This window comes from Barbus barbus (assembly GCF_936440315.1).
Source record: "Barbus barbus genome assembly, chromosome: 4".
In the NCBI taxonomy this organism is placed as follows: Eukaryota; Metazoa; Chordata; class Actinopteri; order Cypriniformes; family Cyprinidae; genus Barbus; species Barbus barbus.
Genome location: NC_136732.1, coordinates 21,241,643 through 21,258,456, shown reverse-complemented (window position 1 = coordinate 21,258,456; position 16,814 = coordinate 21,241,643). Strand labels below are relative to the sequence as shown.

General features: G+C 37.7%; 1 protein-coding gene across 4 annotated transcripts in view; it reads left to right on the top strand.

Annotated features, from left to right (window-relative positions):
* The window catches only part of LOC306865613 (3-phosphoinositide-dependent protein kinase 1-like), a 30,576-nt gene extending 14,037 nt beyond the window's left edge, over window positions 1-16,539 (top strand). The window contains exons 2-15 of one of the 4 annotated variants that reach the window (XM_079410326.1): window positions 8,954-9,178; window positions 9,397-9,439; window positions 9,531-9,668; window positions 9,786-9,930; window positions 10,022-10,119; window positions 10,406-10,481; window positions 10,571-10,639; window positions 11,041-11,137; window positions 11,226-11,399; window positions 11,980-12,060; window positions 12,316-12,512; window positions 12,832-12,889; window positions 13,039-13,191; window positions 14,502-16,539. In XM_079410326.1, the coding sequence (XP_079266452.1) occupies window positions 8,954-9,178; window positions 9,397-9,439; window positions 9,531-9,668; window positions 9,786-9,930; window positions 10,022-10,119; window positions 10,406-10,481; window positions 10,571-10,639; window positions 11,041-11,137; window positions 11,226-11,399; window positions 11,980-12,060; window positions 12,316-12,512; window positions 12,832-12,889; window positions 13,039-13,191; window positions 14,502-14,594 (1,647 nt within the window). In that variant the 3' untranslated portion in view covers window positions 14,595-16,539. Of the gene's footprint in view, window positions 1-8,873; window positions 9,179-9,396; window positions 9,440-9,530; window positions 9,669-9,785; window positions 9,931-10,021; window positions 10,120-10,405; window positions 10,482-10,570; window positions 10,640-11,040; window positions 11,138-11,225; window positions 11,400-11,979; window positions 12,061-12,315; window positions 12,513-12,831; window positions 12,890-13,038; window positions 13,192-14,501 lie in introns of those variants that run through there. The other 3 variants (XM_079410325.1, XM_079410328.1, XM_079410327.1) reach the window with 3 other exon arrangements.
* Window positions 16,540-16,814: the final 275 nt, after the last annotated feature.

The window sequence follows — 16,814 nt, the reverse complement described above, 5'->3', positions numbered from 1 at the left end:
TATATTTTTTATGTCAGTTGCGGGCCGGAGTGAGGGGGAGGGGGGGCCGTAAATGGCCCGCGGGCCGGCAGTTTGAGACCCCTGGTCTATAGGCTTCTGTATCTCACGAGTTTTTTAAAGCCCTTCATATAAAACGTTTGTCACATGTTTGGAACAAATTGTATTGTGCACTTTCTCTGCAGCAGCTCAGTCTGTGTCCTCCACTATATTTTCAAATGCGCTCGTTTCAAACTAATGTAGCCTACTTTATATCGATATGAACGGTATTGCCTTATATCGTATCACTTATAAACAATATATCGATATATCCTACAAACTCGATATACCACACAGCCCTACGTTCCACCCCTACTTTCTACGGGTCGAAGTACCCTTAGAACAAGTGTCACGGAATGTCGTCACGATGGATGCTTGCGGGCTGGTGCGCTACATGCTACGGACAGGCAGCCTCGGGGTTATGGACAGGGCCTCGATATCTTTGGCACATCAACTGCCTCGAGTTGCTGGCAGTGCTACTAGCCTTGCAGCAGACTTGAGTGCTTTGTCCAGCGGCAGTGGAAGTCACTTTCACTCAGGTCAGAGCCCTCTCTACGAGGCGAGCTCTTGCCTTGGAGTTGAGTCTGTTCACGATCTGGTGTTCTTCTTGCTGAGAAGAAGGAAAGCTTGGAGCTTAGGCTGTCACTCTCCACCTTGAAAGCGTATGTGGCTGCTATTGCAGCATATCACGTTGCAGTGGACGGCAGGTCCCTCGGAAAGCACAATCTCATCTTCAGGTTGAGAATAGCGGCACCGATATTAAGCATTTTTATGATTATCAGTATCGGTCATTTTTCAAACCCGATTTGCTGATAAAATTATTTAATTTTGAAATGTGCTATATGGCTCTGATGCAGCCTGTTGGAACTCACCACTCTGTGGCCTAGAGCAATCTCCGCCCACCGCGCATCTGATTTGTTGGGAGTCACGAGTCCGACCAATGAACGTGGAAGGCTAAAGGCACTGAAAGTTTTGCACCCTCACACTGAAAGCGCTTGCTAACTGGAGCTGCTTCAGTGATCACACATCAGTTGTCTCTCAAAGGCAGAAGCAGACGTTGCTGAACTTGCAATAAATCACAATCCACTATACTGAAGTTGCAAAACACAATATTATCTATTTATGGTTTCCGCAATGGGATAAACGTGGACGGAATCGTGGAGTCCAGTCATATAAATGGAATTTACTGTATAATGCGGAATGTCACGGAATTTGTTAAAGTTTGGATGAATTAATCAAATGTAGGTCAGTACACTTAAATCGACTCGCCCTATGAACTAGTATCTGTAAATATTAAGCCGCAAAAAGACTATTTAAATATGAATCCTGCATGTTCTGTGTGCGTGTCTCTGTATTTGTGAATGGCACAGACACGTGGTTTTGTTTACTACAAACAGACTGAAGTGCGCGATGCTTGCTGTGTTTTGAGGACATAAATACATGCACAACATCCCCAGAACTGCTCTGAGAGTTACTACATGAGCATTTGACCATTTCATTTGAGTAAAACTATCGTCATATCATATACACATAGGCTACAGAAACTTAAAAGGTCCTCATGGTAACCCGTCAAAATAAAAGTTAAACAATTATTACAACTTTTGATTAAAATAATAATCACACAATATGCAATTTTTTCCATGTTTTAATTTTAATAGTAAACCCCTTTGTTTGCCAAAAAATAGAGTTTAACTCTCATTTGGTTAAAAGATCAATACAATTAATGTTTTATGCCTTCATTTGCACTGCACTGTAAATTAAAACTAATGGAAATTATTGTCACATAGACCAAGATTAAGATACTGTCACATAGGACAAGATTAGGATGACACAAATTGAGACATTTCAAAAGGCTATTGAACCAAGTGTGCCTATAACAGGCTATTAGTGTTATAGTTTCATTAAAATAGTTGCGGTCTTCTTAAAAACTACTACAATGGAGCTATGAAGACAATTAAATTATTTACGCTTATTATATACAATGTGCTTCTTTAAGTTAATCAACTGATGTGCATTAGATTATAAATTGAATACTCACCCCTTATAGTTTATGATTTAGTCATCAGAAAAGTATGAATGAAGAATTATGAGAGGTTATGCTATTACACATACATTTCTAAGGTAAATTATTGAAGCCAAATACTTACATTTCCCCAAGCTGTTTAGCTGCAGTACAGTATTCATAGGCTTAATCATGAAGCATACAGTGGCCCCACTTTTAACACTCTCTTTATACAGTATTACCCTTATTGAAGATGGATGCACGGAGGAAAACAAGAGTAAGAAGTGCAACCAACACCAGGGAAGGCATTGTTATTCTTAATTTTGACATTAATTTTCATTTTTACACCAGACATATACCAGTCATTCTTGACACATGGGACAAAACAGGTCCAGCAATTTTAACTGCTATTAGGTTTAAAAATAAAAAATATTTTCAATTGTAAATGTTATGGGGATTATTAATAAAATGTATTTAACACAATTATCCCCTTCAATTTGATTGAATCATTATTATGTGAAATCTATGACACTTATTGTCTTCTCACTACATCTAAAACAGTGTGTCCACAGAGAAGGGTTCAATCATTCATATGCTATAAAATGGATAAAAATGATTTTTATGATGAAAAAGACCTTGTCTTATGAAAAGTAACACTTAATAAAGTCTCATATCAAAGCAAGGTTGTTTTTCAGTGATACATGCATGTTTCATAAGGTTTCAAAGTTGTGTCCCCACTTTTTGTCAACACCATCAGACATTTATTAAAATGTAATAAAATCAGGGAATATCAGGGGCAGCTGTCACTCTAAAGAACCCCCTCACCACAATCCTTCTCCGTAGAGTACATCACTGTCAGACAGGCTCTGCTAAGTTTTATAGTTTTAGAATATTTTAAATCCTAATGTTAATATTTCCTGGTCACAACCATGATATGTCAACACCATCTTCCAATTTCTGAGGAAATTATTTGAAATATTTAGATATTTTTATTCTCCTGAAGCAGGTTCCATTGGCATCTAGCATCAACAGAAAAAACTAAATGGCTACTTCATGAACTCTATTTGTTTTGTGAAAGAAATGCCAAATTTGTCAACACCGTCAGATGTCACCACCGTCAGATTTTGTGTTCCAATAATATATCAAAATACTTAAATGTGACTCTTAAATAAAAGTTTTATAAACAATAACAAACTCACTGTTTGTTGTGTTTGTTTTAATACAGTAATTGATTGATCCAATGTATTTGATAGTTAAAATGACAACAAATTCAGGTTTTCATCACCACCGTCAGATGTGTCAACTCCGTCAGATCCGTCACCTCCGTCAGATGAATATTTTGACAATATTTCATTATGATATTTTATATTTGTTGTGGAATTGTTGGTCACATGTGAAAGTGTAATCTATCTGCTAACATGAGAATGTGTTTTGAAATGATAAAAACATCTTGAATGCTGTTAAAGATAAAGTTGAAATTATATTACACAGTCCAAGGTAAAAAGCACATTTTGTTAAAAAAAGAGAAAAGTTAGGAGGTTGCATCAAAGCATAGCTCAGTAGCTTAGTACATATAAGATACATAAATGTAGTTTCATTTGTCTGTGTACAAAGTTTCATTTTTTCAGTTTTGTACCATGTTTTGTCCCACTTCTCAAGAATGACTGATGTATCGGTTCAACATATCGGTTATCAGTCTACTTGGTCTGTAATAATCGGTATCGGCATCGGCCCTGAAAAACACATATCTTTCGACCCCTTGTTAAAACCTCCTAGGCCACCCCTGGTGCCCTCCTGGGATCTCTCTATCGTCCTGGCTGGACTTCAGAGGAGTCCCTTTGAGCTACTGGATTCAGTCAAGCTGAAGTTCCTGTCTGCTAGGACAGCGCTCCTTACCACGCTCACTTCCATCAAGAGGGTCGAGGACCTCCAAACATTTTCGGTGAGCAAAGAGTGCCTTGTGTTCGGGCCGGACTACTCTCACGTTGTCCTGAGACCCCGGCCTGAATACGTACCCAAGGTTCCCACCACGCCCTTCCGCGATCAGGTGGTGAAACCTGCAAGCACTGCCCTCGGAGGAGGCAGATCCAGCCTTGGTGTGCTGTGTCCCGTAAGAGCGTTGCACATTTACGTGGACCGCACCCAGAGCTTCAGAAGCTCTGAACAGCTCTTTGTCTGCTACCGAGGTCAGCAGAAAGGGAAGGCTGTCTCCAAGCAGAGGTTGGCCCACTGGAAAGTGGATGCCATCGCCTTGGTGTACCAATCCCAAGGCGAGCCGTGCCCCCTGGGGGTGAGGGCTCACTCCACACTAGGGCTGAACGATATTCTGTTTTGACATCGACATCGCGATGTGCGCGTGAGCGATAGTCACATCACCGGAACATGCGATGTGAAGGGTAGAAGCCCATGGTGTATTAAGAGAACGGTAGCACACAGTAAACACGAGTTTGTGAAGTGACATTCAGCCAAGTATGGTGACCCATACTCGGAATTCGTGCTCTGCATTTAACCCATCCAACGTGCACACACACAGCAGTGAACACACACACAGCAGTGAACACACACACACACCGTGAACATACACCCGGAGCAGTGGGCAGCCATTTTATGCTGCAGCGCCCAGGGAGCAGTTGGGGGTTCGGTGCCTTGCTCAAGGGCACCTCAGTCGTGGTATTGAGGGTGGAGAGAGCGCTGGACATTCACTCCCCCCACCTACAATCCCTGCCGGCCGAAGACCCGAACCCGCAACCTTTGGATCACGAGTCCAACTCTCTAACCATTAGGCCACGACTTCCCCCTTGTTGTATGGCTTGTTGCTGGGGTGACATGCACGTTCCGCATGCCTGCACAATGATTGGTTCGCTGTGCCGCTGCTCACCGCTCACGCTCACAGCCAACATTCACTGCTAAAAATGCGCGACGAAGAGGATCCGCCGCAAAAAAAAGTCGAAATCATCTATTTGGGACTATTTCGGGTACAAAAAGGAGGATGTTGACCAAAATGAGGTACTTTGCATGGAGTGTCATAAAGTTGTGGCCACAAAACAAGGAAACACCACCAATTTGTCTGATCACTTAAAACAGCACCACAAAGCTCTTTACGACGAATACAAAGTCAAATCTGGATGTCAACCAAAACAAACAAATATTTGTGATGCCTTTGCCAGTGTGACACCTTACCAGAAAGGCTCTCCACGACAGAAAGAAATAACAGACGCAATAACGTTTCATATCGCTAAAGATATGTTGCCATTAAATACAGTCGCCAAAGAGGGATTTAAGAAAATGATCCGAACGCTTGACAGGCGGTATGTTATAACATCCCGCACATATTTTTCACATAAAGATTGTGAACCAAAATGCTTATAAGTTGTTTTATAAAAAATATATTTATTTTAAGTTATATTGTTTTAAACCAATCAGGGGGGTTGGTGTAAAGCTGCTGTTTTATTTAAAAATGTGTTCTGCTTTTGTGTTTACAGAAATGTTCTAATTTTGGAATAAAATATTAAGTGACCTTTTTGTCACTTGTAATGAAGCTTGCTTATTAGTGAAATTATTAATATCATGGAATGGTAATTATTGACTTTAGCCTGGATTAATGGCTCTCAATATCGCAATATATATCGTTGGGAAAAAAATATCGCAATGTAATTTTTTTCCAATATCGTGCAGCCCTACTCCACACGGAGTGTTGCCGGCTCCTATGCATTGGCTCCTATGCTCTCTGGCAGACATTTGCAGAGCTGCGGGCTGGGTGACACCGAACACCTTTGCGAGATTTTACGGTCTCCGCATTGAGCCAGTCTCTTTCCGTGTGTTGGGTAACAGGTAATTGGTGGGAAGAGCTTTGTATGGCATTTGTCTGTCACGCGGTTGCCTGTCAACATTTGCTATGCCATAAGGTTGTGACGGGGTTCAGGTTGTGGCGCTTTCCATGGACCCCTAATGTCATCACGACATAACTCGTTGTGACCGACAGATAGGGAATGCCTCGGTTACGTACGTAATCCTTGTTCCCTGATGGAGGGAATGGAGACGTTATGTCCCCATGCTACAATCTTGAACCATTGCTGGGTGCCAGGGACACGTTCTCGGCTCTTCAATGGAAAACCTGATGAGTGGATGCACCTGTCGCCTATTTATACCTGTATGCACGGGGAGTGGCTTAGGTATGCAAAATCCACTAGCCAATATTCATTGGCGTTTTCTGTTAAAGTCAGAGATGATTGGGGCTCCCAAGTGAATCCCCTAATGTCGTCACGACATAACATCTTCGTTCCCTCCATCAGGGAACGAGGGTTACGTACGTAACCATGATGTTTTCCATCTTTTAGTTTTAAAACGGACCGATTTGCATCGTGCCTACCCTGATAGCACACGTACATCTCAGAGATGTCTATTTGATGTCTGCATTTACATCTGCAAGACGTATTTTGTAGGGTGTTTGCTCATCTGCAATACGTCTATAGGACGTTTCCTTTTAGATGTCAAATAGACATTTATTAGATGTCTTTAAGATGTTTATGATTTAGAAAGCATGTAAAACTGACATCTGAAGGATGTTTACATTAACTTAAGACAAAACATACAGTGCTTGAGGATACTCGCCGGACAACCATTTTGACGTCATTTTGTGTGTAGTTGGTCACTTAAGCGCAACAAGATTTGCTTGCAAACTCAATTTGGTACTTGCAGAGTGCGCTTTGGATGTGACTTTGAGCACACAGAAAAGCGCATCTGGAGAGCACGAGTACCGAATGGCTGAAAAAGATGTGAAAATAATAAAAAATTTTGACGATGCAAAAATGACCGATAAGGAAATTGACAATTCTGTCAACTGTACAGAAACGTGAGCTAAAGTCTTGTATTGCAGCATGCAGCAGCTTTAGATGCGCCGTGAGGACACAGTAGCCTACAGCTGAATCACTCTAACTGCAAACTGCTGTTTTCAAATGACTGATTTGATCTGATGGTTTGTGCGGATTTATTTACTAACCTATACGCTATATTGAATAAATGCTTTGCAGTAATTTCCCTCATTTAAAAGTTGAAAGCTGCGGGAATGAGTAATGCGAAATATGTGCAATCCTGCACAGAAATTCAGGAGCTAGCCTAATTAAACATAACTCTATTATACAGAGGATTGTGAAATAGTGACTTTTCCCATGACTTTTCCAAAACTTTCTGGGTTTATTTATTTTTCCAAAACTTTCCAGGCCTGGAAATTGCTGTTTTAAAATTCCATGACTTTTCCGGGTTTTTCATGACCATACGAACCCTGAATGTGACAATCGTGTGCGGGTCGGGTGCTGTTATCTAAATCAGACAAAAATATAGGTGCGGGTGGATAATTTATTTGAAGCTGCGGATTCGGGTGACATTTTAGCTCAGGGATGCCCAACCCTGTTCCTGGCGATCGCGATTAATCACATCCAAAATAAAAGTATTTGTTTATATAATTTATGTGTGTGTACTGTGTATATTTATTACGTATATAGACACACATGCATGTATATATTTAAGAAAAAATTGTTTATATATTAAATATATTTATATAGAAATTAAATGATATGAATATAAATATAGTCATGTAAATACATGTAGATATTTTCTAAATATATACTGTGTGTGTGTGTGTGTGTGTGTGTGTATATATATATATATATATATATATATATATATATATATACAGTTCACACACATATAATTGCGATCCTTTGGCATCACCTATATGTGTGTGTGAGTGTGTGTGTGTGTGTATATATATATATATATATATATATATATATATATATATATATATATATATATATATATATATATATATATATTAGCAGTGGTCTAGCAGTCCAGTAAACAACATACACCTCACCTAATTGGAGATTAATTATTATTAGTCTTGTCTCTCAGGTTCCTCTTTGTGAAGTCATAATTATTATCACACTGATAGTCTATCTAAATGCGACATTGCCCCATATAATGGCATTTACAAGTAAATAAATAAAGTGATATATTTGCCTACAAGAAAGAATCCCTCTGTACTTGCTTGGATGTTATTTAAAGTAAGCATCCAATATTCACTCAAAAATAAAATTTTGCTGAAAATTGGCTCACCCAAACTCAGGCCATCCAAGACGTTGATGAGTTGGTTTCTTCATCAAAACAGATTTGGAGAAATGGATCATAATTACATCACTTGCTGTGTGTGAAAAGCTGTGTGTTTGTAAGAAACAAATCCATCAATAAGACATTTTTTAATGTTGCTTCCACCAAAAATATGAGTCCTCTATTCATAATACTGCTTTCTCCAGTGAAAAGGTCACCTCGTCTGAATCAGGCGAGAAATATGCACAGATCAAGCACTGCTTACAAGCAAAGCCTTTTCAAAAACAGTCCTGAGAGGATAACGGGGGATGGACTTTTTTACTAAGGTAGTGTTATTATGGATTATGGACTCGTATTTGTTTTAAGTATTTGTTTAATTAGGCTACTGATAAGATTGGAGTGATTTTACACTATTTATGTGTAAAATGATTCATAAGTAAAAAATAACTAAGAGAGCACCTCCAAACGATCACCTCATGAGTTTCGTTGAGGTACAGTACATGTGGTTAGCATCAAAAGTTTGGTTACACTTAACCAAAACCGTGGCCAAAAATGATGTTTTTGTAACTTCAGCAGGGTATATTTTGCGTTCTCTGCAGCGTAAACAAAGGCAGGTCTGAGTGAATGAATGTGAGTACTCGTAATCCTGGGTGAAAACAAACACAGCCCTCCCCTCTGCGGAAGCTCTACTGTACTTTATCAGCTGCTGGTTACTGCCTCCAAGGTGGTTTTGTTCCTCATTGCACATGCAGCCGCATGTCTGACTCTGTGTCATGTTTGCTCTCTCTGTGTGTTTTGCTCGTTCAGTACGATGCTTCTCCCATCCAGCCTAGCGTGGTGTTGTGCTCCTGTGCTTCTTCATCAATGGTAAGGACTCAGCTCAACTCCAACCTTCCTCACTGTCTCAGTATGGAGGTCCGCGGGGGTGAGGCAAGTGCTCAGCCAAAGACATCTACCATCAAGCCTCCACAATTACGCAAGAAGGAGGATTTCAGCTTTGGCAAAATTTTAGGAGAGGGTTCCTTCTCAACGGTGGGTACAACTTTTGTTTTAGTAGCCTGCATGTCAGAAGACTTAGCAATAAAATGTTTAATATTTATTTAATAATTAACAATTTTAACACCAATTTATATTTTTTGGGGGTCCAAATAGCCAGTTTAGTGACAGATATTTTTGGTAGTTGAATAACAATAAAGTTTTACGATGGCTTCATTGATTTGTTGTAATAGCTGTACACATTTGAATTGCAGGTTGTGCTTGCGAAGGAACTGGCCACAGGAAAGGAATATGCAAGTAATGGGCATTATATTATATTAAGTTATATATATATATATGTATACATACATAATTGAATGAACTAAACTGATGCCAATTTGTTTTCTAGTGAAGATTCTAGAGAAGAATCACATCAGGAAAGAGAATAAAGCACACTATGTGATTAGAGAGAAGGATATATTGTCAAGCATAGATCATCCCTTTTTTGTAAAGCTCTTCTTCACATTTCAAGATTCCCATAAATTATGTATCCTTTTCAGAGTAAAACTGTGGTGTTGAGCTGTGAAACTGAAATGAAATCAAGTGTGTGTTTGTTAAACTCATTATTACTTTGTTAAAATGTTCTTAACTTCTAATCCATCAGATTTTGCCCTCAGTTATGCAAAGAATGGAGAACTACTTAGATACGTTCGCAAAATAGGCTCATTTGATGAGACTTGCACAAGATTCTACATTGCTGAGATAGTTTGTGCACTCGAGTATTTGCACGCAATGGGAATTATTCACAGGTAATTTACACTTTTGACCAACAATATGACCCTAGAAATAATTTCGTAATGCATTTTTAAAAATGTATTTGTATTTTATTTTTTTATTTAGAGACCTTAAGCCAGAGAACATTTTACTGACCGAAGACATGCACATTCAAATTACGGATTTCGGGACAGCAAAACAGTTGTCAGCAGACAGCGTTCAAAGTAATGTACCATTATTAAATATTTCGTGGAAGTGCTTTGCTCTGGTTGTTGTTTTTTTCCTAACGACTGTCGTTAACTTCCTTTAACCCCCTTGTAGGTCAGGCATGAAGCGTTTATTATCTATAGATACACTCACAACAGCTCTCAAATAACATAAATATGGAACAGTCTATCATTTTTCTTTGTGCACATATATGAGTTGTCAGCGTGGTTACGGCCACTGAAGATATGTAATGATGTTTTGCCCACCTAAATCTGCTCTTAATATCAAGATCTTTCTTTACAGCAAGAGCCAATTCTTTTGTTGGCACTGCACAGTACGTTTCTCCAGAGCTACTGACGGAAAAATCTGCCTGCAAAAGGTTTTGGCATTTAATGTGCAATATTACCAGATTAAGATGTGAATAAGTTGCATTGAAATTGTTTTATTTCTGTGATATTTCTCTTTTAGTTCTGACCTCTGGGCACTGGGTTGTATAATCTACCAACTGGTGGCTGGATTACCTCCGTTTAGAGCCGGGTAAGTTACTGATCAATTCAGCTTTAGTTCAATTAAACATTCAAAATAATGTGGTGATGATGCTTTGCACTTCAGCTGAAGCGCTGGTGGTTGATCACTGCTGTAATCGCAGTTTTAAAAAACATGGTGTGAAATAACAGGAAGTGTTGGCTTTGGTGTTTATGACTTGTTTGTGTAGACAGTACAGAGGGCTTCTGAGGAAACCCCAACCACTGGGTCACATGGCCCGCTTGCCGTTTTGGTTACAACCAATAAATTGGCTTGGACGGCCGTTGAAAACAAAACACTCAACCATGTGACTTAACCCTTTCGTTCTCTCAGCTGATTCAGAGCTCCTCGCTGCAAACATTCAGTTGATATTGATTTAGTTCAGTTAGTCATTTACTTTTGTCTTTTAATAGGAACGAGTACATGATTTTCCAAAAGATAATAAAGCTGGAATATGAATTTCCTGAGAAGTTCTTCCCTAAAGCTAAAGATCTGGTGCAGCGACTGTTGGTAAGAATCTTTGTTTCCATTACCTATCATCACTTTCGGGCTGCACAAGTATGTTGAAGCACACTCATTGTTTTCCTTCTGATTTCAGTCTTTGGACCCTAGAAAGCGGCTAGGATGTGAGGAAATGGGTGGGTTCAATCCATTGAAAGGCCACATGTTCTTTGAGACAATCTCATGGGAGAACTTGCCGGTTCAGACTCCACCCAAGCTGACTCCTTACCTACCAGCCATGGCTGAAGATGATGAAGACTTCTATGGCAATGTTAGTTAGATTTATCATACCTATAATGCAGAATGCTGTGAAAAATGACACATAAACAGTGTTTTGGTTGGTTTTTGTTGTAGCATTTTTCTTTTTTGTGTTTTTGTTTTTCTTTTAAATTTTTATTTATTTTTTTGTTATGATTTTTATTCTGTTGTTTTTGTCTCTTTGTTTTGTTTGGTTGTTTTTTGTTATATTTTATTTTTATTATTTTTGTTTCTTTGTTTTGTTTCGTTTAATAGTTTTTTATGTTCTTTATTTTGTTATTTTTGTTTCTTTGTTTTATTTAAATTTTTTTTTATATTGTTTTGTTTCACTTTGTTTTTGTTTTTAAATAGCCTCATACATCATGTTTTAAGAAATCAAAATTGACCACTTATTAAACCTATGAAAACTGGGTTCTACTTTACAGCTAACATTTCATGTTTCTTTGAAGTTGGGATGAAATCAAAATTGATCCTATTTACTTAGCACACATTACTAGTCTTGTGGTGAACAAATAACCCGTGCAAGTTAATCCACTGAAAATTACTTTGTCTTCGTAATATCGTCAAAATCTGAAAATTTGCTTCCCATCTAGAATGATGTTTCTTCTAATGACGTCATCTTGACGGCTTGTGCAGAACATCCTAATACCCTCTCTTCTGACCGTGAACCTGCTGTGAGCTAGAGATGGTGCTAAAATCAAGCCCTTCCATCAATTTGTTTTCTCATTTAATATTTAATATTAATATTTCTCATTTAACTTTTTCACTCTTTGATACAAAAGTAAAATCAGCCATGAGTTCAGGTTAAATTAAAGTTAAATATTTAAGTTTCTAAAGTCAGTTAATGGTACAAATTGTGAGCTCGTAAGTGCAGGCTCGCTGGGTCTTTTCACTGTGTACTGATTTGCTGATTTATTTGAATCCCACAGTATGAAGATCTCCTCAGTCAGTTCAGCAGCCTGCAGGTGGTCCCATCCAGCTCATCTCAGATCGTCCCACTGAGATCCTGCAGCAGTATTGAGCAGTACATCCATGACCTGGACAGCAACTCCTTTGAGCTGGACCTGCAGTTCTCCAGTGAGGAGAAACGACTTCTGCTGCAGAAGCAAACAAGTGGCAACCCTTGGTATGTTATAACCTTCATTCAGAAATGAGTTTTCCTGCTCATAATCATTCATTCTGGTTAAATATTAAATTGCCATCCTGTAGTGACAGCACAGTTTAAACACATTCATTTTGTTATTACACATAGTAATAGAGATTCTAAGGGTTGCATGTGTATGTGCTAATAATGATCTTTTTTATCTCTTGCATTTCCTGTTAGGTTTTTTGTAGCAGGTTGTAAAGTGAATTCTTGATCATTATAGTTCTGTTTTCAACAACACAAGTAGCACTAACTGCCAGCTTGTTATTCATTAACATCTGCTATTTTTTCTGTCTTAAAGGCACCAGTTTGTTGAAAATAACTTGATATATAAAATGGGACCAGTTGACAAACGAAAGGTAAAAAAGTTTTGAGTGAAAAACAGGTGCATGGTTTTCTTTCATTTTTTTAAAGAGCTGAATACGAAAACAAATAGTACCCTCTTGTGGCTGCAGTTGGTTATGACAGTAAATGTTTTTGACCCTTTCTTGTTTGTCATTTTTCACAGGGACTGTTTGCTCGACGCCGTCAGCTTTTACTGACCGAAGGGCCACATCTATATTATGTGGATCCTGTGAATAAAGTACTAAAGGGGGAAATTCCATGGTCTCCAGAGTTGCGTCCCGAGGCCAAGAATTTCAAGACATTTTTTGTCCACACGGTAAAAATTCTAGTATTTTTGAAAACTTTTTTATTACACTATAATATAGATACATAAGTAGTTTTATATATATATATATATATATTTCTATAATTGATTTGTAGGGTATGATGTTATAGTTATTTGACTAATAGTTGCCTTCTCTAGAAGCTGTATGGATGTATTAAATTAATAGTTCACCCAAAAATGAAAATTTTCTGAAAACGTGCTCACCCTCAGGCCATCCATATTGTTGATGAGTTTGTTTCTTCATCGGAAACAGATTTGTTGAAATTTAGCATTACATCACTTGCTCACCAATGGATCCTCTGAAGTGAATGGGTGCCGTCAGAATGAGAGTCCAAACAGCTGATTAAGACATCACAACAATCCACAAGTAATCCACACGACTCCAGTCCATCAATTAACATCTTGTGAAGCGAAAAGTCACATATTTGTAGGAAACAAATCCATCATTAAAGTGTCCCTATTATGGGTAGTGAAAGGTTCATATTTTTGTTTTGGGAGTCCCCAACAACAGGTTGACATGCATGCAAGGGCAAAAAACACTTTCATTGTCTTATAATATGCATTTATTTTTACCTTGCTTGATCAACGACTCCCAAACGATTTTGTTTGGCGATTATTTTTTCCAAACCCCTCCTTTGCGTGACGCTAATCTGCAGTGATTGGTCGATTGGTCTCACTTTCATTTCATCTTGCCTGTAATGCCTGATAAACAGCATTTGTGATGCTTTGTGTACAGCGTTACCGGGGAAACCGCTATTTTTATTGCTCCAAAAGCGGCACCTAGTGGCAAAGAATGAATTTGCATTTTCATTCAGACCAACACGAAAAGACCAACAAGTGGGTGGGCAATATGCTAATGTTTCATGTTGACTTTAACATGAAACAACTTGGGATTCGTTTTAAAAACGACTTGTGGATTATTGTGATGTTTTTATCGGTTGTTTGTTCTCTCATTCTGATGGCACCCATTCACTGCAGAGGATTCATTGGTGAGCAAGTGATGTACAACTAAATTTCTCCAAATCTGTTCTGATTAAAAAAAAAACTAATCTAAATCTTGGATGGCGTGAGGGTGAGTACATTTTCATCAAATTATCATTTTTGGTATCAATTTGTTCCTTTAAATGTATGGTACTTTGATAAATGCATTATACTGAATGATTACTAAATATAATTTACATGACATAGTATTAACATGGTGCTCTAAGGTTACATATCCAAAGAAAATGTGGTAATATCATGGTACTTCTTGAGACTTTGCTAAATGCTGCTAAATCTTTTCATTGTTTTCTCATATGCAGCCAAACAGGACATATTATCTAATGGATCCCAATGGTAATGCGGACAAATGGTGTAAGAAGATTCAAGAGGTTTGGGGAACAGTATATCACTAATAAGAGACTACTGGCATGCTGGGCATCAGAAGAGCATTGGAGTCAAGGCAAGTCTTAGAGGTCTGAGTCCTTCACCATTCAACTACCAATCAGGAAGTCAACTGTGCATTTATGGGACTAGTGCATCAATATTCCTTCTTGAAGTAAAAAGTTTTGTGTTTTTAGTGTTTTTGTCATATTTAGCAGGTGTAATATAAAATTAAAGATTAGTAAAACTCAGCAAATCCACAATTTGTACAATATATATATGTTTATGTAGATATGTATATACATGGGAAGTATCCCAAAAGCTTCGGGAAAAAAAAAAACACTCAATCTGTTGCCTTTTAAAATAAGAAGGATAGCTATAGAGGACACTCAAATGATCCTACAGGTCAAGTACATATTAAATTGATACACATATCATTAATATATTTATATTTATTCTCCAAGTCATGTTGTTCACCTATATAATATCATATTACATGTAATTATCATCATCTGAAAAATAATCACTTTTGAGCTGTTATATTCAGTATGATTTTTTTTTGTGGTTTCACATGTGAAACTTGCACTGGGTTCCTTAAATCTGCTTATTTATATTTATAAACATGGGTTTAGTTTGAAAATAAGTACTTGATAAGGTACGTTACACAGTATACACAGCAAGCGAGCAGCATTAGGTGTTGTGACAAAAGCCATGTCACTCTCTTGCAGTGTAAATATGGTGTTATACCTACGGGAATTGAGCTGTGAAGAGAATCGCAACTGTAAATAAGGACCGTGTTTGCAGATGCAGTTTTTGACTATTGTACATTTAAGAGGATATTGGTCCAGCACAGACAAACAAAAATGCTGTAACTACAAGTGAGAACCAAGCACAGAAGTGTGTTTTTCTTCTTCTGTTGTGTTTTCTCCTTGCATTTTTTGAGGAATTGTTCAATCGTGTATTTATAACTCGACTAGGTTTGTCAGCGAATATAACTGTGATGTACAGATGATGCATTATTCAGAAAGTAACACAGTGTTACTGGATTTGCACCTTGTGTCATTTTATTCTTATATAAGAGCATTTGCTGACAGCGGCTCAGCCTGTAGTACCTAATATTATTTAAATTCTAATATTCAGAGATTTGAATTGACTCGTGTTCAGGGGCCACGTGTTGTAAATATTGAGATGTAAAGCCTTTGAATGTAAATGATGGCTGTAATATTTTGCAAGATTTTTATGTGTCCTAATCAGGTCACTTAAATGATATCAGATTCAGTGTTTATGCCCTTTGGGTTTCTGCGAACCTATAATGATACTGAAGAATGTCCAGGAGAAGTCTCATAATAAAAGAGTATATAAAGAGTAACATCTTTCTGCTTGTGTTTCTGACAGAGTGTTGGTAGCATGTGCGAGAGAGCAGTGCTAAGACAACAGCTCCCAATAGACTTTCCATGTCTTGTACATTTGGCTCTCTCATGCATGCTGGTTGTTTACATTTCTCAACATCTTGCAGAGCTGAAATGAGGTCATAGCGAATTAACTCACCATTCAGCTTTCCAGGTTTTAGGGAAACATATACAGTAAGAGAATGCCCACAGGCTTTCATACACAGAAAAACAACAGCTAAGAGAAACGCATCTCGCTTTATATTGTAGCGATAGCAGGACCATCAAGTGATGATAAATGCCTGTTATTCACTGTACTGTCTTTTGTATTATCAGTCTTCACGTGGCTCACTCAAATAGTCTTTATTCGATGCTTATTGAACATGAGAACACAATCATGCACGCTCTCATGCCACTGATGCAGATAAATTATCTGATTAAACCATAAATATAAATTAGATCACTATACTTATCTAAGCCTTTGAAATATGAACTGTTCTACTTGTGTTTGTCAAACTAAACCATTGATACATTATATTAAATGTTTACTGGTGTTTATCTTATTAAACCAAAGAAATATTACCTATATCATTATGGAAGCCTGTTCTCACAGAATAAGAAAAAAATATAAATATATTGCTTTTGTAAATCATAATTATGATACAAAATAAAATTATGACTAAGACTAAAAGTCAATGTATTCAATTCAACTTTTACCATTGTATCTCATAATTTTGACGTCTATCAATTATGACTTAGTATATCTGAATTTTGACAGTGTTTTAATTGCCTTTTTTATAACAATTTAACATTTTAATCTCATTATGATTTAGCTCCTCATAATTTCAAATTTTTGTCATATTT